The 27,320-nt window shown below is 32.3% G+C and overlaps 3 protein-coding genes across 7 annotated transcripts in view; 2 read left to right on the plus strand and 1 right to left on the minus strand.

The window, feature by feature from the left end:
- Positions 1-3,479, plus strand: part of LOC106052374 (protein FAM107B-like) — a 54,278-nt gene extending 50,799 nt beyond the window's left edge. For all 5 annotated transcript variants that reach the window (XM_056027472.1, XM_056027476.1, XM_056027475.1 and 2 more), the window contains one exon: positions 155-3,479. In XM_056027472.1, coding sequence (XP_055883447.1) covers positions 155-262 — 108 coding nt within the window. In that variant the 3' untranslated portion in view covers positions 263-3,479. The remainder of the gene's footprint in view (positions 1-154) is intronic.
- On the minus strand, positions 485-19,374 carry LOC106054176 (uncharacterized). The gene is made up of 12 exons (XM_013209937.2): positions 18,614-19,374; positions 16,164-16,273; positions 14,352-15,377; positions 13,746-13,962; positions 13,118-13,255; positions 11,519-11,683; positions 10,794-10,880; positions 10,192-10,330; positions 9,823-9,903; positions 9,339-9,554; positions 8,715-8,890; positions 485-8,625 (listed from the first exon to the last, which is right to left on the minus strand). Exons 1-12 carry the CDS (start codon positions 18,782-18,784, stop codon positions 8,437-8,439), a joined length of 2,715 nt encoding a protein of 904 aa, XP_013065391.2. The 5' UTR covers positions 18,785-19,374; the 3' UTR covers positions 485-8,436.
- A 136-nt stretch (positions 19,375-19,510) lies between these two features.
- LOC106054174 (serine--tRNA ligase, cytoplasmic-like) lies at positions 19,511-26,894 on the plus strand. The gene is made up of 11 exons (XM_056027471.1): positions 19,511-19,838; positions 21,887-21,957; positions 22,105-22,188; positions 22,662-22,820; positions 23,414-23,554; positions 23,729-23,884; positions 24,233-24,448; positions 24,698-24,827; positions 24,957-25,114; positions 25,448-25,577; positions 25,747-26,894. Exons 1-11 carry the CDS (start codon positions 19,703-19,705, stop codon positions 25,857-25,859), a joined length of 1,494 nt encoding a protein of 497 aa, XP_055883446.1. The 5' UTR covers positions 19,511-19,702; the 3' UTR covers positions 25,860-26,894.
- Positions 26,895-27,320: the final 426 nt, after the last annotated feature.

Consider the following 27,320-nt stretch of genomic DNA (forward strand, 5'->3'; position numbering starts at 1 on the left):
TTTTTCCCCCAAGTCCATCACAGCATTGCTATATATTCTCAATAGTCTGTCTACTTGAGAGATCTTCAGTCTGTCATTTTTTTAATTTGACTTAAATTGATGTCTTAAGTTTATTTGTTGATTAAACAGGAATCTTTTTTTTTTATTTTGATAGGAAGAAGAAAAGAAAATGAAAGTTATTGTGGAAGAATCTCAGACACCAGAATTAGTTCGAATCCAAAGAAAGATTTTGAAGTCTAGTGGTACTGGTGAACAGAGTTGAGAACCTTTCCTGACCCTAGTCTTGCAGCACTGTTTACACTGAATAAGAACACATACCCTTCATTCTTTCCTCCAACAACAGTTGCTACACTAACAAATAATATAGCAGCAGCAGTTCTTCAACTTTTTGTCAGAGATTTACAGTTAGAATTTCCTACTGGAACCTATAAGCCAAAATATACTGTTTTAAATTTAGTATTGAACACTTAGGGTTTTGTGTGTGTTTTCTTTTTTTTTTTCCTGTGAAGTACCTTTTACTAATGGACCATTTTTATGATTAGTTTTTTTATGATTAAATTTATATATTTTCTTTAAAGACCGTTGGTGTTCCTGTGACCCACAAGTTCACGGAAACATTTTAACTGCCATACATTCTATGATCTGTTAAATAACTACCAAAAAAAAACCCAATATTTAGTAATTATTAAAATCTTGTTATTATATACATTAATAAAGTGTGTCTGATTGAATGTATTGGGGAAAAAAAAAGCTTTTCTTATAAGCTATGATTATATAGGCATATAATGTTTGTCTATGTTGCTATTGCCAAACTGTATCACATATTTACACTGTATTTTCAAAAGATTATCTTATCTAAATGTAAAGCTTGGCTTGTAACAATATCCACATTGAATGTAGACTCTTATTTTCTGTCCATGACTTTTAAACCTCACTTGTCATGTCCATGACCTTTAACCCATGACATAACTTACTACTGGCTGCACTGAATAAATGTTGTTATTTTTTGCATTTATTTTCTTGGAGAGGCACAAGAGGATATATTTCTTTTGTCTCTGTAGTTTCAATCTTCATACATTTTAATTATTTGGTACACAAAATGTAATGGCATCTTTTAAATAGTCTCTGTCATATACAAAGGCTGTTGTCTTATCTAAATGTCTGTAGCATCCAAGTTTTGAAGTAGAGAAAGTTGTTTGGAAGAATAATCAAAATAATATTTGTTTTAATAATTGGTACCTCTAATTTCTGATTGTAATACCGGTAACAGAAGTTTTTTTTTTGTTAAATAAAATCTTGACATGAGTTGAACATTTTATTTCTATTTATTTCTATGTTTGTACTGAGTTGTTGAAGCTTGTTAAGGTGGAGAAAAGAAGAAACCATCCAATGGCTTATAGAGGTTAGGCAGTTCATGTTACAGGTGTAAATACATCAAAAGGGGTGTAAGTAACAAGCCTGGGCTGAATTCAATCAATTTATTGTTGCCTGGACTTAATTCAATCAATTTATTGTTGCCTGGACTTAATTCAATCAATTTATGGTTGCCTGGACTTAATTCAATCAATTTATGGTTGCCTGGACTACAAACCTAACAGGCACTTTTTTTTGTTGTTGTCATGTCTTTTTAGTGTTGGTCCTAATTAGATTCTTTATGCTATTAAAAAAATTCATTTTTTCTTAAGCAGTGAACTATTCATATAGGTATTTGTTTACTGTTAATGTGCATCATGATTATATCCAACATACAAAGTGTGATCTGAGATTTTGTCATTATTGCAGTTTTGGTCATCCTGTTCAATATTATAATCTAATGTTCAGATTCTTACTCTTCAAGTTAATCATAGTGGAGAAGAAATTTGTTGTTTTTTTTAACCTTTACCTCATATTTTTTGTTTTTAAGCTCGATTCCAGAAACACTGGAATCTCTGGGTCCAGTCTATAGATGTGCATGAATGATTTATATGGCAGCTTCTGATTCTATTGATAGCTTCATGAATTGTTACTGTTTCAGCACATTTCTCTAAAACTTTGGTTTGAAATGTTCAAATCTGCCCTTTTGTTTTCAGGATTTTGTGTCCGTTTTTTTTAAATTTAAAAGTCAGATCACAGATGTTTGAGTGGAGAACTACCTTATCTGACCAACTAGGCTTCGATTTTTCTCAACACTGAGAGATTGCAAGAGACATAGCTAATATGTTGGGCTCAGATTTTGATTAACCTCAAAATAATTTGTAAATTCTGCTCAGTTACTTTTAAGCTAAAGTACATTAAAGTCAACAAATCATCATACAATCTTAATCTACTTAACATGTAAATGCTGCATAATGTTGTTAATTGAATTATTTCAGCCAATACTTAGTCATCATTCTAGTTCTAGTAAGAATTCACCATTAACAGTTCTTATATTGATAAGATCCAAACGCATCGGATGGTACTGTAATCATAACTGTACCTTTTATTTGCTAAGTGTTTCTTATAATATTAATTATTATAATTATCCAGATCTTGTATATTTGTACAGTTATATATTCATATTAATGAAGTTTGTGTGGAAATTATCATCACTTGATATCATAAACTTCATCCTTGCTATTGCTTGTTCAGTTACCCTCTCCTCTTATCTTCTGTTTGCCTCTTTACCATTTGAATTCATTGGAAATGTTTTCCATTTGGTAGCATGTCTACGGTCAAGGCAACAACTCTCAACATTATTACAGATAAGACACTATAAAGTGTTAAAGAAACACACTTTATAACAAAATATACATCATTATAAAAGCAAACTCATTGCATTAAAAAAAAACAAGCTGTTGCTTGTACATTGACACTTGTTTTAGTTTTTCTTAGTGACATTATTTTCCTATTTGTGCAAATCAAATGTGCTAATTCTGTAACATTTTATGCTCTAAAGCAATAACATGAATTGCATACAATAAAAACCAATTGTATTTTAAAACTGTTAATCAAATCTCTAGCACTTGCAGTAGTTAGAAGGACTTGAGTATAAACACTGTGCTTCATTACAACCAGTGGTGCCCAACTATTTTCTGGCTAGGGGGACCACATGACTTAGCCACAAGCATGGCTTGGGCTGCTTCAATGCAAAAAAATAAATAAAAAAAATTGAGTCCGAGTCCGTTGGAACTTGACCTCATTATGTATTTTGGTCAGAAGTTTGGAGGGGCTGGATATCATCAGGTCACTAGCATGAAATGTTTGCATCACTGCTCAAAACTATTTCTTTTTAATTTCTCTGAAATGCCGAGATGATTGCAAGTTAATGTTTGCTTGTTGCATGGGATTTTTTTTTTCTGTTGCCCTATACATGTACAACCTTTTCTATGTTGCCCTCTACATGTACAACCTTATCTATTGCTCTTTACCAACTTTCAAATCATTCAGCTGTCAACTTCTCTATCTACTAATGTATCATTGTTATGTTATAATTGTAATAATAAATTATTATTGCTATTTAATGGTTAGCTTGTACTGTGTTGATGTTGCAACTTTTTTTTTTCTTTGTAGTAGGTCTGTATATTATTGAAGTAAGGTCAACACACCATGATAATAAGACTTAAACACAATAAGCACTCTATAAGCATCAATTTAAAACAACAGACATGTTTTTTTATTTTTGTGTTATCTATTACAAAATTGAAATTGTGATTGTGAGGTAGTGAAATTGCATGCAATAATTGTCTCTACCAAATACACTCTAGCTAGAAATTTGAAAGAAATGTTATTAAAAGAAGAAAAAAAAAGGGACAAATCAAATAAAATCGTATAGATTGTACTGAAAAAACAGTGTTAGGATTAGTAAGTTATTTTGTAAAACAAAAACAGGAAAAGGGTGGGGGGGGGGTCTGGAATAAAGTGATGCTATGCTGTTTTTATCTTCAGAACTGTACCAAGCTGAGATTTATTTTATTTTATTTTTTTTTATTTAAAAAGAACAATAAGGTTAAATTGTTTAAGTATATTGCTGACTAAAAGTATGTCTACTAAATCAAAATAGTGAACTTTTTCATAACATAAAAAGCTAATGTAAATCTGAAGATAACTAGTAAAAAAAAAAAAGAATGTGTATATTGTATTGGACATATAATACAATCTGAAAATGTCCTTAATTAAGTCATTTGAAGAAAATTCATCAAAACAACACAAACATTGACCCACAAAATACTGAAAACAAAGAAAATACAGTAATGTTTAAAAAGAAATTAACACGAGAGTCACCTATTGGCAACAGCATTGAATGATATACATGGAATTAAAATATTGAAGCTGAGTTTCGAACTAAATGACACAATCCTTTGAATGTCACTTAATAATCATTTAAATTTGGTGTATTTATTAATAATCCCATCATTCATTATGCTAAATTAAAGTGTGAACTCAATTAGAATGCAAACAAGTCATACCAAGAAAAGTTTGATATTGAAATTTTATAACAGTTTGTAAAACTGGCTGTCATAGACATCGTGTATAATTATTCGTTATAGAAGGCCTCAACACTGACCTGCAACTTCACAACCTGTGGGCAGTTTAGACCAATAATTAATGCCATGTACAGCCCTGTGACTGTTGGTCTCGCTATACCACAGTGGAATAGATTGATGCAAATAAAATTTTTTTTTTTAAATTTGTTCAAAGCAGATAATTTTTTAAACATACATAATATATATGTAAAACAAATGCTTTAAATCTGTTTCTATATTTAAAAAAAAATAAACCATTTCTCTTACCAAAATCTAAAACTAGGCAAAATATATTAATTTTAAAACTAATTTCTGATTTTCTGTTAGGTTACAAAATAGTAAAATCAGACAGTTTTAGTTCTAAAATTGAAATTGTTTTGATGTGAAATACTGTTAATTGACACAGAAAATCTTTACACCTTTCATTTCCATTGTTATCTACACTAAAAACTTCTAGAAGTAGATAGTAAACAGTAGACTGAGTTTTGATAGATTAATTTAGCACAAAATACTAATGAATCACTTAAGTCAGTGATGCCCAAAATACGGCCCACGGGCCGGATGTGCCTCCGTTCGGCCCACCGAAACATCGGCACAAAATATAGACAATTCCCCCCCCCCTTTAAAAATGTATCTTTACCTGCGTTAAGGCCCTCACATTGAACATTTGTGCATTGATGAAATAGGACTATAGAATCTATTCAGTAAAGTGAACGGATCTTTACTTTTTTGTAGAACATGATACCATTACTAGCCAACATGAAAGTGTGGATGTTTTTGTTTTTTTTAAGAACACAAAATACAAACAGAACTTTTTATGCCATTTTATGAAGTGTAAAGAGAAAATTCCAATATCCCAATAATTTAATGTAAGTACTAGATCCTGTGGTTTGAAATAAAATAGTTTCAGGTCAATTTCATTAAGTTTTTGTATCTTTTCCATCATGTGGCCCGTGACACTAGTGTTGGAAATTAAAATGGCCCGCATATTGAATTATGTTGGGCATCACTGACTTAATAAGTTTTCTCAACAACTGGAGCATTTACAGCATAGTGAGCGTGACATGAAGCACTTCCAGATAGACACCAACAGTTGGTAGGAAAAAAAAAAGAACAGAATACACTCACATGAGGGCAAGTCTAAAGGAGCAACCTTAAATAACAGAAGCAGGAACAAAGTCTCAAAATTAAGCAGCATCAGATGACTACAATATGCCCAACTGGCTTGGCCTCTAAGCACATGAGAAGTTGTAAAGGGAAAATATCTCCCAAGATGTAAAAAGCCACAAAAACCCAAACTAGCTAGTAAAAAAAAAGCCTTGATAACATACAAGGTACCCTTCCTTTTAACATATAAAGCTAATTTTTTCTTCTAGAGAAGCAAAAGTTGTCCACTTTTTTTAAAAAGAAATTTAGGGTACCCTAAACCAATCAGACAAACACTATCAAGAAATTTTCTATTGAAACTGCAGAATATGGAGAGAGAAAATTTTAAATCATGGAGTGAGAAGAACGTTGGACTATTTTTTAAATTAAATTTGTGAACAAAATGCTGGAACCATAGAGAAGAAATACATGCTTGAAAGACAATGTAATTTGTCACTGGTATATAAATACTACCTTGAGATCAATAAAGTTAGGTCAGAGCATATGTCAAAGAAGTTCTTCAACTAGCCTTCAAGACTAAGAACTCCAGAAAGTTAACTAGCTTACAGGAATCGATATAAACCTGAAAATGTTAACTTTTTTTGTTCTATGTATAGCACTCCATTTGAGTCAATTTGTAGCCCTCTGATTCAAATGGACTTTGCTAAAATAGATAAAACCTTGAGTAATCAAAACATTATTTAAGATGAATACGTATGAAAAGTATGATAAATATTAAATGTTGTTTAAAATACAGTCACTGAAATCATATTTAAAAAATCACTAAAAAAAAATACATAAATATAAATACAACATTTAGAAAATGAAATTTTAAAAAAATCAGATAAAGAGTATCACCTTAAAATGGAATATGTGTTATGAAAACAAGAGAAAAAAACAAATCATAAATATCTCACCAACCAGGTTCCAACATTTCTCTCTGTGTATGTAATGATTTGAACATGTATTGCACACATATAAACTGAAGTCAAGCAAAGAAAATATGATGCTACAAAGTTTGTAAAATCAGCTCAAGAGCCCAGATAAAGAACTTTACAATTTCTACTAGAGCTTAATGCCATTTAACTTACTAATACTAATAAGCTAAGCCATTTTACAACAAGATTGAAACTTTTCATTAGGTAAAGAATTGATTAGCAGCCAATTTCAATAGTAGTGCTTTGTACTGGAGATAATATTAAATTATTGTAAATTTTATATAAAAAATGTAAAAGGGAAAATGCATAAATCACTAGGTACCATCACAAAGGCAAAGATTGAAGTAGAGCTGATAAATCAATAATGATCAGAGAATTGAGCAGAATGAATGTAAACCATGGAGTTCTATTTCAATGTATGTACAGGATGCAGTACAGTTTTTACAGTGACACACACAAAACTGAGCTGTAGTGAAGACTTCGACTAGGATGTAATCATCTTCTTTTTTGAAGTAACGTCTGTATTTTATAAAATAAAATAAGATAACCAACAATCAATTTTTTTTATAAAGTAGAAAATAAATAATTACTTTTTGTTATTTACATGTGTAATTGGAAAATAAGAAAGTCTAGTCAAGCTCACACATGTATTATTATGTGGGTCTGTGTGGCTAAGCAATGACTGCCTATACTTTTCTAGCAAATACTATCAAGTATATTTTCAAATGCTTTCCCTTCTTGCCACCTTGTGACAATTATTTCATGTCTAAGCTTATTTACCAGTTCTCCTCTTCACTATAAGTCTACTTCACCACTACCCACGATACTTCTAGAACAGAGGTTTTCAACCTTATAGGCTCGGCGACCCCTTTTTACAACCCCCCACTCTGCCGCGACCCCCCCCCCCCCCCGCACATACATACAGCAACAGAACAATAGACAATAACAATCCATTTTTCCGATGGTCTTAGGTGACCCCTGGCAAATCGTTAATCGACCCCCGAGGGGGTCGCGACCCACAGGTTGAGAACCCCTGTTCTAGAACATAGTAGTAAAATGGTAGCCAGGAAAGCAATGCCACAAACCCCCACAAGTATGATTACACGTATTAGAATTCTAGTAAATAAACATCTATAACACACATTATACGGCTATTGATTATATTATACAGCTATACATTATAGGGCTAGGATGTCAATGATGTTGATTTAATAACAATTAGAAATGCTAAGTACTTTATATATTCTATAGTCTTATGAATTCAGCAGTTAGTTCACTAACTTTGTAAATATTAACAGTGAGATGAATGCCTCAACAGGTGTTTGTAAAACTCAACATCATGAAAAGTGAGATACAAGTCATTAGTGCTTATAAACAATTGAAACAATTAGTATTGACTAAATAATTCTTAAATATTAAAATTTACTAAACCAAGTACAAGCAATTTTTATTCATAACAAAATTTACAAATACACAGAATTGCACAAGACCACAATGCCAAATATTATCTGGAGTGCTAACTGCTTTTATAAGTGTCACGCATTAACGACAAGAGCTGGCTGGACTAAGGAAGGTCCTGCAATCCCAAAAATATGCCTTCACCGAAACTAAAACTCTTAGTTGAGCAACTTCGCACTCAGCCTTTAATATTATGGTCCCTACTTTAAAAACAAACAATTCACACACTGATTTTTAATGATCAAGTAGATCAGAAAAGTAAGATTAATTTTTGTGTACAGTTACACTCCAGATTACATTAAGCATAATTTACAAAACAGATAACCACCAACAAGTGTTAAGAATGCCTTTTCAAAAGGGATTAAAACTTAGTCTCAAGCCACAGAAAAATCTAAATATGAGCCTGAAATCAATTATGCATCACAAAAAATAACGCTATTGTCCTCCAGTATACGGGCCGCCATTTCTCCAAATTTATTTTTCTCTTCTCTTATATTGAAAAGAAGGGGACCTAATCGCTGGCTCAGGGATCCCCGGAGTGTAACTGTATCAGGATAGTTTCTCATGAAATTTTCAAGGAGATGAAGTATTTCCTTCCGCTTCTGAAAAGAAAATGGGAAAAATTTATACAAACACAAATCAGCCTTATTGTCTGACCAATTATATTGTTAAAAAAAAAAAATTTACTAACTGGATCATCTCTGCTCAAGTCACGTAGAAACTCTTCAAATATACCAATAAGTGCCTCAACATCATTGGTGTAAAGTAGATCTGATGTGTCGATGTTGTCATACAAGTTAGTCAACAGGAGAATAACAGAGTTAACTTTTGATTCAACGCCGGACTCTAAAACTCTTGTAGGGTCATCTAAAACATTAAAAAAAAATTCACACTAAAAGGTCCATTATTCAATATGTATATTTTGAAATAGGTTTCTAAATTTTCCGTCAACATTATATGGATTTCAAAAATGAAATAAAGGTTAAATCTCTTTTTCTTGTAAGTTAACATGTCACCAAAATGCTAGCTAAAAATATAAAGTTGATTGACCTATCCTCACTTTTATGCGATACAGTTAAGAATAAAAAAATTTACTGGGACACAGGAGATGAAACAACAAATATTAATACAATGATTCATTATACCAAAATTGAATATGTTGAAATAACAGACTAATATTGTTAAACTAGACTAGAACCACACTTATTAAGTGATCCCAAAATCTTTTACTCTTTTGGTTAGCAATGTTTCTCAATTATTTTCTTGATACACTTCAGAAACAACAACAAAAGTTAAACATTAATGACCCACTCACCATGTTTGGATAGGAAGATTAATGAGGATGCCAACAGTGCATGGCCTTGTGCCATCTTGAAAGCATCAGTGACTGGGTTTTGTGTGCAGCCTTCATGCTGTAGGTGATAAGCACATACCAGCGCCAGGAGCATGTCCACATCATTGAGTCGATTCTTCTCTGCCATCATTTCAGACATTCCCAGCAGCCATATGAAGAAGTGAATGTCCATTGTAGCTGTTGGTAAAACAACATAGATTATAAAAGCAATAATTCACTGCAGTGACCGACACAACCCTCCTCACAACATGACTCCCAAAACTGCTTACACAGTGTTTAGTTGTATCAAAAGCTTATATCAAGTCACCCATTATGATATGCTCAGTGTATGTTCAGTATCAAATGAATGGACTGTAATTTTTTAAAAATTCAGTGTTAGTGAAACAATCCCTTGCTCTCAATGGCTGTGTTAATACATGGATGTCTAGCTGTATGTCTAACTTACAGGCAAGTTTATGTGGTGATGGCTGGCCCTTCATGAAAATGATTCCTAGAGTTTTAGCAATTTGCAGAACTCGAGTATCACCTGAAATATATATGGGAGAATAAGTGAACATTAAATATTTCAGTCAGTTAATGAGTCTTTTATAAATATTTATAGTTCTACAGTACAAAACAATCTAGGGATTTTTAGAATTTAGAAATAGTTGGCTTTAAAAAAATTCAAACTTTCATAAAACCGAAAGTTGAATCATAATGAAAAAATGTTGGTTTTTTTGCTCATTGAGATAATTTTAGTAAGCTAGAATTTATTCAATCATTTAAATATTGAAATATCTACATATTACAAGGACTCTGAAGAAACAGGATTTACAATTATGATGCTGCTGCATTTCTGCCACTAATTCTTGGGGAAGTTCTGAGTATAAAAATTCTTGAATAGCCAGAGAGTTCAGCCGACAAATGGTTTCTACAAGTTGAAGTAGGCAAGAATGTATCACCCATCTAGTTTCCTGGAAATATGTCGTTAGAGTGTAATTAAAATGGGATACAGTAAAGCAAATATCTATAGTGTAAGTCAATGCCAGCAAAAATAATGATTTACCAATGAAACAACTAAGATATAGTTTTATAATTTTTATATATTTATCATGTTTTTTTTTAGAATATTTCAATGTAAAATAAAGTAGAGCGTGTACAGTCCAAGAAAAAATAGAATCCAAATGATTCTATGAATAGTTTATAAAACTATTTTTTTAGCATTATCTGCAAAATAAGTTTTATGGGTGAAAATTGCCAGATCAAGGTTTTATGACATATTTACACCAGAACCAGATAAATAGTATTGAAGTCTATTCTTCTGGGTAGAATAAGATATTCTATTTCTAGATGTAGGTACACTGATGAATGGAAAAAAAAATGAAAATGGAAAAGTAAAATAAAAATGAATGAAATTATAAAGTTATAGGTGATTACCATTTGATAATACTTAGCAATCACTTCCACCATGTCATAGTTGTCCTTTTGTATAGCTGCCACACTAACACAGTGTTTAGCATTACTCTGTTGATGAGAGAACATGTTGATTTCATGTTACTTACGTCTATGAAATTACCCCATGTCAATATTACTCTTGTCATTTTTATATAGCAGACATGTACTTTATAAAATCCAAAATGCTGAGAGTAAAGCAACAAACAAACCCCATTTGGACAACTATTTTGGAAAAACATTTATAAGATAGCTAAACATAAAATAACATCCGTAAGGTCACGACTTTTAACATTTCACCATCAAAGAGAAGAAACAACATACTGATTAAACAAACAAAAAGAACTAATTTGTTCCCCTTGTAAACAAATCATCAGATACAAGCCAACATTCTGATATAAACTTCATATGTAATGTTTGAGTGGAACTGGTATCAATGTATATTTCGTTTGCTATGTTATAATGGTTTGTTATGTGTAAAGCACATATTGTCAGACAAATTTTCTCAAGGATAATAAAGAAATACCAGTATATAAAATGTTTTCTGAACACGCCAAAACTGAACGCTGAGTTATAACGTTAAACTCCTTAAAACAAAAAGTTTGAAAATCCTGATGCACATCATGTGTTCAAAGAACATCCATCATGTAACTAGTCCCATATGTTTTAAACATATGATCTCATCATCAAAACAGTTTTGCTCAACTCACTAGTGTATCTGTCAATCCAGAGATGATGTCAATAATGCTGTCTAGGTCATCCCTGAGATAGTGACCACGCTGTTGGGAGTCATTGGTAACAGCTGCCAGTTCTGAAATGAGCCGGTTAATGGCCAAAGTATCGTCGCACTGATAATCTTTCCCTGTGCTGCGGCACTAAAGTGAAAAAAAATATTTTAAAATATAATTACATATTTAAAAGATAATTTTTTTTCTTTTTTTAATCAATCAAGATAAGACTTTTTAAGGGTTAGAAAATTCTTTAAATTTTACTTATGTTGAACTAAAAAGTCACTAATGCTTTTAAAAAAGCAGAGAAAATATCACTTATAAGAAATAAGTATTTTAAAAAATTAACCATTCACTTTCTGTAAATGTGTACATTGTGTGTGTGTTCATTCATTGGTCAGTTTGTACAGATTTGATTACCAAAATGTCAGAGACCAAGACCAAATAGTCCAAATATCAAACTTTTTTTTTCTAAATAGCCAAATATTATATCTCCAGTTATTTAAAAAAAATGTAATTTTTATTATTTTAGACAACTATGACATGGCTCAATTCTTACAAAGACTTTGCCTAAAATGAATAAAATATTGTGTCATGCTACTTATATCCTATAGTATTATACAGGGAAGACTTAGCTTACAGACAATCAGTGATACACAATACACCAAGAGTGAAATTCTTGGGAAAAAAAAATACAGGAACATTTATCTTTCTTTATGAGTGTATTTACAATGGTCAAGAATGCCTTTCTAATTTGCAGTGAAGTGCTCAACTAAAGTCAATATACTGGCACATTGAAGGAGAAAGATGGAAGGGGGAGGGTTAAAGGACAGCAGTTTTTTTTTTTTTTTTTTTTTTTTTGGGAAATCCAATTTGAGGATGTGAATTACTGAAAAAAATTAAAAATTAAGTGATGGTGTAAATAGATGGCACTTTACATAGGCAAAAAGCTTCTCCTCTTCATATATTTACATGTACAATGAAGTAATGCAGGTCTAACTATAAACCCATTTAAATAAGAATACAGGACACTTTAAGTCAATTTTATTGTTCTTAAATTTGAAAGAGAGATAGACAATAAATCTATACAAAATATGGATCCAGTCTAAAAGAAGAAGAAATTTATAGATGGGTATGTCATATATGGTAACATTTGTTCTAAACTTTAAGTGAGATATAAAGTTTAAATTTTAAAAAAGAAAAAGAAAATCTACTACGAATGAAATATTGTCAAGTAGACTATATAAATAGATTGATTAGATTCATGCCAAATATTTATATCCTGGAACTATTATTGTTCTTCCTAGAAAAAAAAAAGGAAAGATAACAACTTATATAATATACTGTCAGATTTTCCAGAAATAATAGAGATGCAAAGATGCTTATACAAGTTAAAAATAGTTGCACAATTTACCCCAGTGCTTCAGTTAGAACACTCCTTTATTTTATTTAATTGTCATGTCTCGCTCAGACTACCAATTACTCTTCTATGTAAAAAAATGCATTACACATAATTGTTCAGAGGAATTAAGTCTGCACAAAGACAAAAAAGCAAAATAAAATAGTTGCCTAGCTGTTTACCTCATGAGCTAAGTTAAAACGCAAGCCAACAACCTCTAAAGATGGCCGGATGTGAGGCACCTTAGCTGCAAGCATATTCATCACTGCTAAGATGGCCCAGTGACTTTCTTCATGGCTAAGATTTGTCAATTTCCTAAACTGAAGTTGAAATAAGTAAAAATAAAATTATTGATGCTTTCTTTTTCACGCACACAGTATATCAAAGCAAACTGGGTGCAAACTAGAGGCACAATTTTATATGATAAATTAAGTCCTGCCTTTGATTCTGAATGACAACAGGGAGTGCAGTATTTTATGTACAGTGTTATGTTCAACAAAGAAAAAATAAAAATAAAAAAATACTTTTAAAAAAAATATAGGAAAGAACTGCACAATTAGGGACATATATATTAATACTGCAAGATTTATCTCCTTTTTCTATATAAAACAAAAATAATTAATTATACTAATTTATTAACTAAGTGGTTAATTTTTTTATTGATACATGTGTTGTCTCATGATTATTGTGTAAAGTTTCAACTTGATCCAAGAATGGAAAGTGGGATAACTAATGTGTACAAGATTTGTACCAGGTAGACAGACAGAGTGAATTTACATAAAAGCTTTGTACAAAGATAAAAACACTTACTTCTCCAATCATCTCCTCACAATCTGCATGAGTGACCTGCACACAATGGACCTGGGCAAGCTCCAGTAGTTCTTGCTGCCTACGAAGCGAATCCTGGCTGATCGCAGCATCTGGATTTTTTAACACAGAGGCGAAAATCCTTGAAGCCAGTTTAGAATCATGTCTGTCTTTGTTTTTGATGTGAACACTTTTTGAAGCTGGAAGTGCCAAAGAGTTTCTAAAGACAGAAAATAAAAAGAAAAGGTGTAGGTAAAGGTGCAATCCTTAGAGTCTAAAATGCTAAATTAGCACCTGAAGAGTCAAAAGTCTAATCATAAAAAAAAATTAAGAAGTATATACCTTGCAATTTTAATATTTCTTGTACATTGATTGATTATCAGTGAAAAATTCTTAAAACCAATAACAATGGTTAATAACAGTATCTCAATAATTGAATTCTTTAGCTTTTTGCCAAAATGATTGTTACCTTTATGAGCGAGATGGACTAAAGTCCCAAATGAAAAATGAAAGCTTAAACAAAAAGCATGATTTGAGACCCTGGATTGCAAATCTGCAACTACCCTCTAAGTATAATTTATCTCTTATTAAATGTTTTAAGGGACTTACTGAGCAAAAAAAGTTCCTTTGGGGTCAAACTTGGGCTGAAAATCATCACAGCAACATTCTTCTAGAGGTCTTCGTCCACACAATTCAAGAATGTCTGAATTCAAGCTGACATACATGTCATCCATTTTGAGTATTTCTTCAGTTGGAGTTAGGTCACAAGGTGCCGGTGGCAAGCCCTCATCTCCTGAGAAATTGTCATCAAGCACAGAACTAAATATTTCAGGAGGTGGCGGTGGTAGATCTTCAATTGGACTGTTGGTATCATTTCCCTGATAGTTTTCTCTGTAGTCCACATTTGAAGACGATATACCAAACCCTAGATCTGCCTCACCATCAGTGCTTCTACTGTTTAGATGAGACATTTCTTGTGACTGAGGTGACTTGGAAGACAAATTTTGGCCTTTATTATTCAGATGCCATTCTTCATTACTCTCCTCCTGATCTCTATCCATTTCAACTTCTTGCAGGTACCTGCTGTCATCAATGTCCATGACATCAGAGCCAGAGTCATGGCTAGCAGACATTGTTCCACAAGTAACCATGTTGTAGTGAAGCGTATTGATGTCATCACTACCCTCTGAAGTCTTGGAAGCATCAGTAATTGAGTCAGTAGTAGTTAAATCACTGGCATTGCTAGAGAAAGATGAGACAAGGGATGGAGCTTGGCCAATACTGCTTGTCACACTTTTACTTTTTTTCACTGTATCTTTGGGGGAGGTTTCTTTACTACAGATATCTGAATGAGCCGAGCTGAGCCGAGATTCACTCTTCTTGGTTTTTGACATCCCAGTTTTCTTTTTTTCTTTGCTTAGCAGGGCAAAGCTATCAACAGACTCTTTTTTATCACTGGGAGACTTGGGTGTTATCTGTTGCCCTATGATAGATAATCCTTTCTCTTGATCTCCTAACTCAACAGTAGCAGATTTGTCAACAGGGGGTGCTGGAGCAGGACGCCTTCGAGTAGATGATTTTTTTTCTTCAGGTGGAGCATTTTTTATAACCTCACTTCGATGCTTCACTAGCCTCCTGAATGGAGATAAAATGTCTTAAATTTCTTATGTTTTCTTAAGTATATTTCGTTTTTGAAATAACATCTATATTATATAAGATAAGAATCAATATTTATGTGTCAAAATTCAATTTAGTAAATTTGTATGAGATCAAGTGGTCAATAGAGCTGGTTATATCATAGTCATAGTTGAAAGAATCAAAGCTAATGAAAATAGTGTGATGAGAACAATACAAATGACAAATCACTTTTACTTCTAAATACAGTGTGTCTTTATTTATTCTATTAATATTTGGAAAGACAAAGATGGTGTCTATTGAAAGCTAAAACCAAATCTTCGAAAGAAGCAATCTGTTAGATAAAAACTAATATTAAGAATTGGGTAGTGGCATTTAATGATATAGATAACATTGTGGCAAATATTTTTGTAACTTCTTAAGCAGAAAATGAAAAAGTTCTCATTAGGAATTCGATTTGGGAATACTTCTTTGCCTCAATCTATCTTAATTTTCAGATTAAGAACTTAACATGAATATACATTTTAAAATCTTATTATTGAAAAAGCAAAACTTAAGACCATTAATTATAGTTTAGATATATTCAATCTCAAGATCAATGCACTAAATCAGTGGCTCCCAACCAATTCTAAGTTAAAATCTCATTTTATTATCAAAGCTATATAAATGGGACCAATAAATGTTTATTTCAAATAAAATCTGGGAAACCCAATATGATCCCCGTTTGGGTCATGATCCATGAGTTGGGAACCACTGAATTATCAAATATAAATATGCTTGACTGACTTCATAATAACCCTTTGTTCATGAGTATATTGCCCTCCTGCATTGGTAGCCTGCAAATGAATGGCCTCCATAGCACCATCAATGAATTTTACTTGCTGGTCTGTTGTTGCCTGTTTGAAAGAATCAAAGCTAATGAAAATTGGCAAACTGATTCATAGTATCTTGATAAAATTATAATTAATAATTATTATAAAAATATTTTAAGAAAAATCAAAGTAAATAGACAGTGGTTAATTTTTTTATTTTAAAGCTGTTTATAGCTGCCATTGCTAAGACACTGTATTACTGCAGGTTTGTGTTTCAACATTGATAGGTCTATAAGAGAGCAAAATATAACTTTATGAGAGTTATTAAGAAAGGAAAGGTGAGAGCAAGTCAAATAATATATATATGTTGTGTGAAACAAATAAATAAGGAAAAAAATAATTCTGCACCTACAAATTAGGCAAAGAAAACATAAATATAATCCATTTTTAAAGTACAGTTCAAATCAAGCAGAGTTGTGTTTGGAGAGCACCTAGATGCAGCAATAAATTCCACATACCCACTTTCCCACACATATCCACAAAAGAGATAACCATAGAGCATAGTGCAATTATTAAGTGGTGCTTATATGTGTTGTCCCTAATGCGGGCTTTGAAAAGAAAAGTTTCTCAATCTGGGTGTCTATTTAACTAGATTAAAGTTGTTTATTAGTATGCTTCAGCACAGTGATTTAATTTAAGTATTGACACCACTTGACTTTTTAAAGATCTGTGCTAAAGTGTCTCAAAATATAATGTGATTTTATTAATACTCTTACTATTGTTAACAATAATTATTCACTATTTGCATAGAACTTTATATGAAATAGCTAATTGGTCTACATAATTAGTAGAAGACTTCTAGTATCTTAATGGTGTACATAATGGTTGGATAAAATCTAGTAGTATAAATGGTCTACATAATGGGTGGTTAACATCTAGTCTAGTATAAGTGTAATTGGTCTACATAATGGGTGGTTAACATCTAGTCTAGTGTAAGGGGGTTTTGAGGTTAGAAACCAAGGAATTTTTAAAAAGAAAGCTAAGCTACAATCATTAAATTACACTAGAGTAGCTAAAAAGTTTGTTATAAGTTTATCCCCACCATCTCTTCTTTTCCAATAAAAAAATAAAGAATAACTAGCCAATAAATTCAATAATCATAGCCGAGGGAAGATTAATGTTAAAATTCCCCTTTAAAAAAAAAAAAAAAAAACTTATATTAATTTCCTTGAGTGTAGCCAAGAGAGGTTAGGGGTTAAAACCTCCTAAAAAAATAAATTTAAAGAAAACTAAAGAGATACCAAATTCCATGAGTATAGCCAAGAAGGTTTTCAGGTTTAAACCCCCATTCTGATAAAACAAAAAAAAAGCTACAATCACTAAATTTCATGACCTCTGCCTAAAGGGGTCTGTGGTTAACAATCTCCTAAAAACACTAAAGCAAAATTATAGTTACCATTTGAGACTAGCAATAAGGTTTTTCTACCAGTTGCTGGAACCCATTATAAAATAAATCTACCAGAATTCAAGCCACAAACTAAGCCAATTACATTCATTTGTAGTTCAACCCTACCCAGACTAAAACTTTTCACACTCAGTTTTGTTTTTCTAACAGTCACTAGGCTGCGTTAGTGCAATGAATATATCAGATTTGATATCCGACCTACAATTTTTTAATAAAAGAGTAGCAGGATGTTGCACTGTAGACACCTCAGAATATGCATTTTATTAATAACATCAGGAAATAATGCTCGGACCCCACAGTGCTCCCCCAAACCCCCTAGCTACCCAGGGAGGGGAGTCTAATGTTCTTTTAGCTCCAGAAAGAAACTATTCTACACTAGGGTACAAAAAAACGTCCGAAAAAATGAAGGGATTGTTTGTGAATATATTATATTATAAATATACTATCTATATAACATTAATATACATATGTGTGTAGGTATGCAAAGAAAAAATTCCCCCCCCCCCGGCCGAAAAAAGTCCCAGGTGGATACACCCATGATGGTCAACAATAATCTAAATCTAGATTTTCTAGGTCTAGATCATTAGTTATCATTAATATTTTTATATATAATTTTTGTATAAAGAGATCTCAAATGATGACAGATCTAATCATCTATAACTATAATTTATGATCAAGACATTCAAAAAAGAGTACTAGATCTAGATTGTCTAGAATCAGAGAGAATGGGTTTTGTGTAGTGTAGTAGAGTACTAGATTCTAAAGAAAATCTACACATCATAGACGACATAGTCAGACATAGTTGACATAGTGTCACATAGTATAGACAATGAATGATAGATCTAGATCTAGATGTCATAGAATTTAACTCTTAGGCTTAGGGCTTAGGTAACTCTAGATCTAGATTAATCTAGAATATACTTTTCTTCTCTTAGTCTTAGTAACAGCCATCTTCTCACCTCAATTTTTTTTATGTAGTTGAATGGGACGTATCCGACATTACCAAGACCATTTTGGGCAAGGAACCACTGGTTCGATACAGAAGTGTCAAGCAGAGTAAACCTATCACCAGCTTCAAAAGACAAGTATTTCGGTAACTCGCTTTTGTATGCATAAAGTGCGCGGTACATTTTTATTTAAGGTCACAAGATTTAGTCTAGTCTACATGCATAGATGTATACTTTTACACTTAAGGGCTTGAAAAAAAGACATTAATTTAATAATGAGAATAACACTGCATTCAAAGTCTAGTAATCTTTCTATTATGAAGTTAGACTAGTAATAAAAAAAAATAAAGAAAATATAACTCTAAATGTTTTCCCTATTCAATTTCAAGGAATTGTTGGGAAGTAGTCAAGAGAGGTTAAAAATTTCTAGACATACATATCCCAATAAATCTGCTTTGCTAGTTTCAATGATTTTTTTTTTTTCTAGTAAAATTACTATCTCAGTATAAACATTTTTTTTTTGTATAAATAGGAACTAGAGTCTATATCTTTGTAATAAAAACAATTATCAAAATTTAGATAGACCCTACTATGTCTCTAGGTCCGATAATTTAGTCCAATAATTCTAATATTAATCAATGCTATTTTACTCAATCTTTTAAACTTTGTTTACACTTTGACATTTGTCTAGAATCTATTAATGGACAGTTATCTAAATAGTCTACTTATTATTGGAATTTTCATAAAAAATAATAATTAAATCAGCTTTAAAAAAATATGTTTTCCCAAAAGAATTTATATTTAGAACACTAAAGATTTTTTTTGAATTCCCTATAAAGTATGAAATGCTGATGAAACTAAAGGAAATATTTTTACCAACATTTTATGTTTAGTGAGGAAGTCTGGTCATGACATGCGTGCTTCCACGTTTTTCCCAATAAGAATAGGCTTTACGTAGACAATCACGTAGACTTCTAACGTAATCGTTTTGTTTTCTTTTCTTAGTTTAGAAATAGTCTTTGAGTCAGTTGAACTTTACCAGGAAAACTCCGAAAAGTATTTAAACGATAACAGCAGGTCTGCTAAACATTTACTGTAATCATGGTGCTGGATTTGGATCTTTTTCGAGTCGACAAAGGCGGAGACCCGGCTAAAATAAGAGAAAGCCAGGCAAAACGTTTCAAAGATGTTACACTTGTGGATAAAGTGGTTGAACATGACACAAACTGGAGAAAATGTAAGAAAACACAATCTAGATCTAGACTGTAGATTATATGTAGATTTAGTATTTAGATCTAGATTAGGTCTAGATTCTCATCTTGCTCTACTCTGTAATTTAATATTTAGAATTAGAATTAGATTTTTGGTTACTTCATACTTCATTACTTCTACTTGCCTTGGTTAGTCTTGGTACTTGGTAATAATGGTTAGTCTCAGTCAGTGGCGTAGCTAGAGAATATGATGCCTGGTGCGGTACCTCATCTTGATGCCCCCCCCCCCCCAAAAAAAAAAACAAACAACTAATTAATAACTTTGCAAAACCTTACTTTTTTGTTCAAAATAATATGTATTCATTAATCAAATATTGTTAATTCAAAAAAATCGCTTTAACATAAACATACTACAAATGAATTAGTGCATCCTTTTATTTGGTCCCTGTTCAGCCTAGGGATCGACATTTTTAAGGCTCCATTCGAGCTTCAACTCGGTGGGCTCGACTCCAACGTGAAGACACGCCAAAATATCTAGGGGTGACCTTGGACAGAAAACTGTCAATGTTCCAGCACGTCCAGGAAGTTGAAAGAAAAGCCTCGGAGAAGTTAGCGTTACTAAGAAAGCTGGCCAGCACAAAGTGGGGTGCCAAAGCTTACATGTTGCGCACATTGTACTTAGGGGCAGTCAGATCACAAATTGAGTACAGCTATACAGTTCAAGTATATGTTAGTAAAACTGCCATCGAATCACTTGACCGAGTACAATCACAGGCACTAAGGTTCATTTGTGGCACCTTTCGGACAAGCCCAACAAACGCTGCTGAAATCTTAACAAACGTGGCCCCTTTACATTTAAGGAGGGAGAGGGCGGTACTTACAGCCTACGAGCGCTACAAAAGGGGCGACTCTAGGCTACCCACCACAATCTTAGTGCAACAGTGGAGAGAGAAACCGCATAAAAATGCGATCGTTCCTCCACATTGCAGCCAATTTGTCTAAATCAGCTGGGCTCTCCATTGATAGAATTCCTATTAGAAGAATTAGTACTTGCCCTCCGTGGAGGAGATGCCGGACCCACAAATAAACATGTCCCTTATAGGACAAGAGGGAGCCACCAAGTGGCGATTAACGCCTGCCATACTCCAAAACTTGGCATCAGCTACACTAAAGTCCTACCATCAGATGCCATTTTCTGCTATACCGATGGGTCGGTAATGAGGGACCCCGATAGATCTGGGTATCCGGCCCTTATATATATATATATATATATAGTCTACCCAGACCGGAAAGAACCAGATATGCCGATTTCTCCGTCTGAGCTTAAAATGGTTTTGAGGCGCCAGCCTGACTAATCAGCCTTGAGCACTGTTCATCATTTTTTTTACGTTACAGTATTACAATTAACTAGTTAGTTAAAAAAAAACTCGTAGAAAACAAAGGTTAGCTTAATTTAAAATATTGACATTACAATAGAATTATTTCCAAAATTAAACTATAAAGAATCATAAAGAAATGAATAAACTTAGACTATTGTTTAGAGCTAGAGTTTAGAAATATATTTGTAAACTCAATATCTAGATTAAACCAATGGACTAAACAATGAAGTAAAAAAAGGTTGGCCTATCTTCTTCTTTATATTACAGAGCATTGATCAGTGTAGTAACAACATGTGCTGTGTGTCCGAAATAAATGTAGTAAATTAGATTCAAACTGTTCTATAGCTTACATTGTATGGAAGAAATAGTCGAGGAGATCAAACAAAATAGCGACATGACTAGTTTATAAATCGTTAGTTCATGTTTAAAATACAGTAGTTTATGTTTGTTCGTGTCCATACAATTAGTCGTTTTTTCTGAAACGCTCAGGGAAATAGAAAATAAATACACACTGGGGGAGTTTTGGTGCCCCTCTCCACTTGATGCCCTGTGCGGCCTGCACCACCCGCACATTGGTAGCTACGCCACTGGTTAGTCTAGAATATTAGAATTTTAGATATTTTTTAATATTATAACTAATATAAGCCTAAAATTTTTCAAAGAAACTAAGAAACATATATTTTCTTTTTCCTCAGTGCGTTTTCGGGCAGACTTGCTCAATAAATTGAAAAATTTGTGTAGTAAAGAAATAGGTGACAAAATGAAGGTATGTTCATACATACACTGATGATACACACATACAATACATGTATGTATTGATTAAAAAATGTTGATCAAGCTATTAAGTTACAATTTAAACATTCTGTAAATGCAAAAAAGATAGTGTTAAAAATTTATCTTTCTCTTACAAAAGAAAAAGGAGCCTGTAGGTACGGATGAGACACTTCCTGCAGGAATTTTAGACAAGCTGGATGATGTCTTACCAGAGCAACTGCAGGTTTGTTGTGAACCAAGATTATTGTTTTCTATTTATCATTATCATAGACATAGTCATAGGCTTGAACAAATCCTTAGTTGGATAAAAAAGAAATGTTTCTTATAATATTTTTTGGGGGAAAAAAAAGGGGGGGGTAATACTGTGGCTTGATAAAAAAAAGATTTATATAATTAATTCCATTTTATATATATGTATACATGTGAAAACATTTAAAAAAATAAAATACATACATTCTAAACACACACATACACAAGTATTAAGAATTTTTTTTTTATCCTAAGTAAGAAACAAAACCCAATATCAGTTTTAACAGTTAAAAATAAATCTCTTCCAACCCTGCCTCACAAAAATGATTTTTTTTTTTCAAACTGAATCTTTTAAGAGTTAACTTAGGATTTGTGTCAAATGTTGAAACCATTTTGGAATTGTTTTGTTTCTCTCCAAAGTATTTTATTGGCATACATTTTTTACAGCCTCTGACTGTAACTCAACTAAAGCAAGTGAGACTAGCTATAGATGAACAGATGAAAGAGAATGATGCTCAGCTTGTTGTGGAGGAAAAAGAAAGAAATGAAGCGCTGAAAGAAATAGGAAATCTACTGCATGAATCTTGTGTCATTAGTAACAATGAGGTATAACAAATTAATTTACAAGGCATTGCAGTGCTTGTGTTTTACTTATAAATGGGTGATTTGGACATTTAGGACATAGGTGGCTGAGTGGTAAGGTGAAAGATTAATTATTACCATAAATCCAGTAACTGGTGGCACAGCATATATCTATTCCCAGAATAAGTTGTCACTAAATACTTAAAGTTTGAATATGCTTGTTACATGACAACCTTATAGCCATGAATCACTGAAAGTGCAGAACATGTCTTATTTCACCTACCTTAAAAATAGAAATTTTGTATTTCAATATTGCTTTAGTTAGTCTATGTTAAGACTAATGCTGCTTTATTGATCCTTATTGGTAATATTAAAAACATCAACATTATTCCGCTAAAAATAGATACAACACACAAATAAGTCTGAATGACATCGATCTTTTAGAACCATATCCCTTTTTAGCATCATCCCAGTCAATGTTGCCTAAAGTTATTAAGGTTTTTGTTATTTGCACATTTTTTTGTATGTGTTGCAAATAACAAAAAAAAAATAATTTTTGAGTCACTTTCTGAATAGTTATTGCTCATCTAAGTTTAGGAAAAATGTGTTATTCTCAGGATGACAATGGTATTGAAAGAACTTTTGGTGATGTTGTAACTAGAAAGAAATACTCTCATGTTGACTTGGTTGTCATGATAGATGGAGCTGACAATGATAGAGGTGCTGTCACAGCAGGAGGACGAGGTTACTATCTCAAGGTAACTTTTCATATTCTTTGATCCATAATTTAATAATCTATGTAAGTATTTTTTAATATATATATATATATATATGTCATTACTCCTAAATTTAAATAATTAACTTTTGTAATAATTTTTTTTTTATATTAAGCAAAAGCATTTAAATTTTTTAAAAAATATTTGGCCTTATAGGGACCACTAGTTTTTATGGAACAAGCTCTGATCAACTTAGCCATGTCCCTGTTACATGAGAAAGGTTATGTTCCTCTTTACACTCCATTCTTCATGCGCAAAGAAGTGATGCAAGAAGTAGCACAGTTGTCACAGTTTGATGAAGAATTGTACAAGGTCAGATTATTTTTTTTCTTGAGTTTGTCCATTTATAATTACAATTCGCATTTTGAGTAGTGTATTCATAATTATAATTTACATTGCAGATTTACAGCCAGTAGGCATCTAATTTATAATGTCAGCGTCAACAAAAAAAAAACAGAACATTATCCTAAATGTTACACTTGGAAGCTTTTAAAAGTTTTTACTGAGTTTACTTCAGTTTTGTTTTTGCAGCTGTAATTCTATATGCACTAGATTTTTAGTATTGATTTTTATATTTAACACAAAATGTTTGTTACCTTCTTAACAAAAGTTTTGAATTATTTGTGAAATAAAGTATTGCTTTATGTTTAATATATGCAGGTTGTTGGCAAGACAACAAAGGATGAAGGTGATTTAGATGAGAAATACTTGATAGCCACTTCAGAACAACCTATTGCAGCATACCATCGAGATGAGTGGATTCCCACTGAGTCACTGCCTATAAAATATTTGGGTTACTCTTCATGTTTCAGGCAAGAGGCTGGTTCACATGGCCGAGACACAAGAGGAATCTTCCGTGTTCATCAATTTGAAAAAGTATGTTTTAGCTTACAATGCTTCTAATAACTGTTGCTATGTGACTATCAGCCTGAAAAGGTTAAAATATAACATATTTGGTTTTCCAAATTAGGCCTAAGCGCTTGTACATTTGTATTTATGCATTTTAAATTTTATATTCAAACTATATTTATGAAAGTGAACAAAGAAAAACCACATTTCTTATTAGTTAGCACTAGATGCTTGAGTGATGATTTGAAACTTTATGATTTATGTAATCTTTTATAGGTGGAGCAGTTTTGTATTACCTCTCCAGAAGACAACAAGTCTTGGGAGATGTTTGAAGAAATGATTGGGAATGCTGAAGCATTTAACAAAGCCTTAGGAATACCTTACAGGGTAGTGAATATAGTTTCAGGTACCGGTAGACCTAAGACTTGAATACGTTTGATAATAAAATAAAATTTACAAGGATAGCATAAAAACAATTTGTCACTGGTGTATCATTTAGCATTGTATTTCAAATCAATGATACTTGTGTTCACAGGGGAACTCAACAATGCTGCCTCAAAAAAGTTTGATTTGGAAGGCTGGTTTCCAGGATCTGGGGCATTTCGAGAACTTGTATCCTGTTCAAACTGTTTAGATTACCAGTCAAGGAGACTGAGGATCAGATATGGCCTGACTAAGAAGATGGGTCAAGAGGTAACCATTTTTAAGGTCCTTTAAAAAAAATGACTCAAGGACAGGGTTAGGCGATCTCTTACTATGGTTCTTAAAAAAGTAGACATTTTTATTCTTTAGTAAATAGATGAGGCTTATTTTTGTCTAAAAATATATCTGATTACATCTTTAAGGATTAGGATAGATTGAGTTATATTGTGAAGTTCTGCCCTATGTTAAGGATTTCGATTAATCAGTTCAATTCACTTGACTCTTTAGTGTGATATTGAACATCAACTCTCTTGTTCCTCTTTAATTCAACATTTATAGTTTCTGTTTTTAGCTGTAGTCTAATTATTGACCATTCCTCTACAGACTAGCTATGTCCATATGTTGAATGCAACCATGTGTGCCACAACTAGAACTCTATGTGCCATTCTGGAAAACTATCAAACTGAAGATGGTGTCATTGTCCCTGAAGTTTTGCGCAAGTACATGCCTCCAGGTAAGTTACATCCTTGAAAAATAATTTTTCTTTTTTTTAATAGATAGACATCCTACCAAATTGAAAAGTAGCATCATTGTATTACCCAAATTTAAAATCTTGTTGACCTACTGAAGTCCCCATACATCGGCCCAATGGTGTTTTCAATTTTCTATTATTTCTTTGATAGGTTACAATGAGAAGATTCCATTTGTCAAACCTGCACCTATTGATGAAATAGAAGCTAAAAAGAAGAAAGGAAAAAAAGGAAATCAGAATCCAGCAGAGCCAACTGAGCCCTAGATACAACTTTTAGTTCCTCAAATGATATTTATTTCCTCCTGTCATGATGTTTTTTGAATTGCTTAAGTAACAGTTTCATTGTTCCATGACTGTAATGCCAACTTTTATTTCAGCAATACATTCATTTTTTTTTTTAATCCACCACACATAAAAAAAATGAGATGAGATAAAAGTGTTTTAGGTCTGTCCTTTATTGGACATAAACCAATATTTGTTCCTTTTTTTTTAGTCTCATGCATTGTTTATTGCAGTTTGTGTAATGTAACTTAAGCATGTTTTTTTGTTTCACACACAAAGAGCAAACGTTTACATTGTACTTATTGGTTTTCATATTGCTGAGTTTTGTTTTGAATGGACTAAGAAATAGAAGAACTGAAAATGTACAAAGTAGGTTTACTTTGTTAGATCACATTTATATGTAATTGTGTCATCTAACTTAGTGTATAATCTAATAGCTGTATTCTAGTGAGTGGTAATATTTGGGTATCCTGGTTAACTCTCTAATTATTTTTGTTTATTTGGGACTTCAATGTATTAAAAGTCAAACTGATTAAAAATTACAGCTTTGTTAAAATACAAAACCTAATTTTCATTCTATTTTACCCTGTGGTCTGTAGGGTATCCCTAATTAATTACATTTTTTAATAATATGCATATCTATATAATAAATACATCTAAAATTAGTAAAAAAAAAAAAAAAAAAAAAAAAAACTTTTACATTAATCATTGGATCTAGTGGGTTGTTTTGACTTATTGGTTTAGGAAATCTAATTCCTATTACTAAATAGCAACAACAGTACACATGTGCTGTGTTGGATAGATGTTTCATTCTTCAGTGAGTTGACCTGAGCGATCCTGACAACTCTGTAACAATTGAAATTAAACTTATTGAATAAGACAATGTTTATAGATGAAGTTAGCTGTTGACTTGCCATCAAGCCATGGACACCATTGTTTTGAATGTCCCTCCAGACAGTGATGTATTTATCTCAAGTGTTTGTTGTCTTAATATTAAAATATTTCAACATATTCTCACATTGGAGTGTTGGTTATTTAGTTATATGTGCTGTCAAGTTGTTTCTGTGAGCCTTATAGGGACTTGTATGGGAAACCTTTGTGAACTTCACTCCACCTGCAATTAGCTGTTAAAGTGCTCTGATTAGGAAATGCCATACCACCGCTCCATGCCCTTCTTATCTTTTTTTTTACCCCACCCATGTTCCATACTTAAGTTTTAATCTTCACGCAAGCATCAGGTAGGGCCTAGCTGTGCAACCTTCAAGTTCATCTTCTCCACGCCTTGGGTCTTTCCACTTTCACCCCAGATCTCCATATCAGGCAATATTGTAGGTATCGGTACTCCTTTAAAAATAAATGTTAATTTTACTTAACATGGAAACTACTGAAATGCCAGACCCTAGAAGGAAGCAAATCTAAAGAACCGTGTGCTCTAGTACAAAT

The sequence above is a fragment of the Biomphalaria glabrata genome, chromosome 4 (genome assembly GCF_947242115.1).
Source record: "Biomphalaria glabrata chromosome 4, xgBioGlab47.1, whole genome shotgun sequence".
In the NCBI taxonomy this organism is placed as follows: Eukaryota; Metazoa; Mollusca; class Gastropoda; family Planorbidae; genus Biomphalaria; species Biomphalaria glabrata.

Bases quoted from the DNA above. Each gene is read 5' to 3' on its own strand.
- LOC106054176 (XM_013209937.2), bottom strand. From the start codon at position 18,784: ATGTACCGCGCACTTTATGCATACAAAAGCGAGTTACCGAAATACTTG. The intron at 13,963-14,351 runs GTAAGTCCCTTA...TTCTGTCTTTAG, and splicing joins AAAGGAACTTTTTTTGCTCA to AAACTCTTTGGCACTTCCAG. The intron at 8,891-9,338 runs GTGAGTGGGTCA...TTAATGTTTTAG, and splicing joins AATCTTCCTATCCAAACATG to ATGACCCTACAAGAGTTTTA.
- LOC106054174 (XM_056027471.1), top strand. From the start codon at position 19,703: ATGGTGCTGGATTTGGATCTTTTTCGAGTCGACAAAGGCGGAGACCCG. The intron at 22,821-23,413 runs GTATAACAAATT...TGTTATTCTCAG, and splicing joins GTGTCATTAGTAACAATGAG to GATGACAATGGTATTGAAAG. The intron at 23,885-24,232 runs GTCAGATTATTT...TAATATATGCAG, and splicing joins TTGATGAAGAATTGTACAAG to GTTGTTGGCAAGACAACAAA.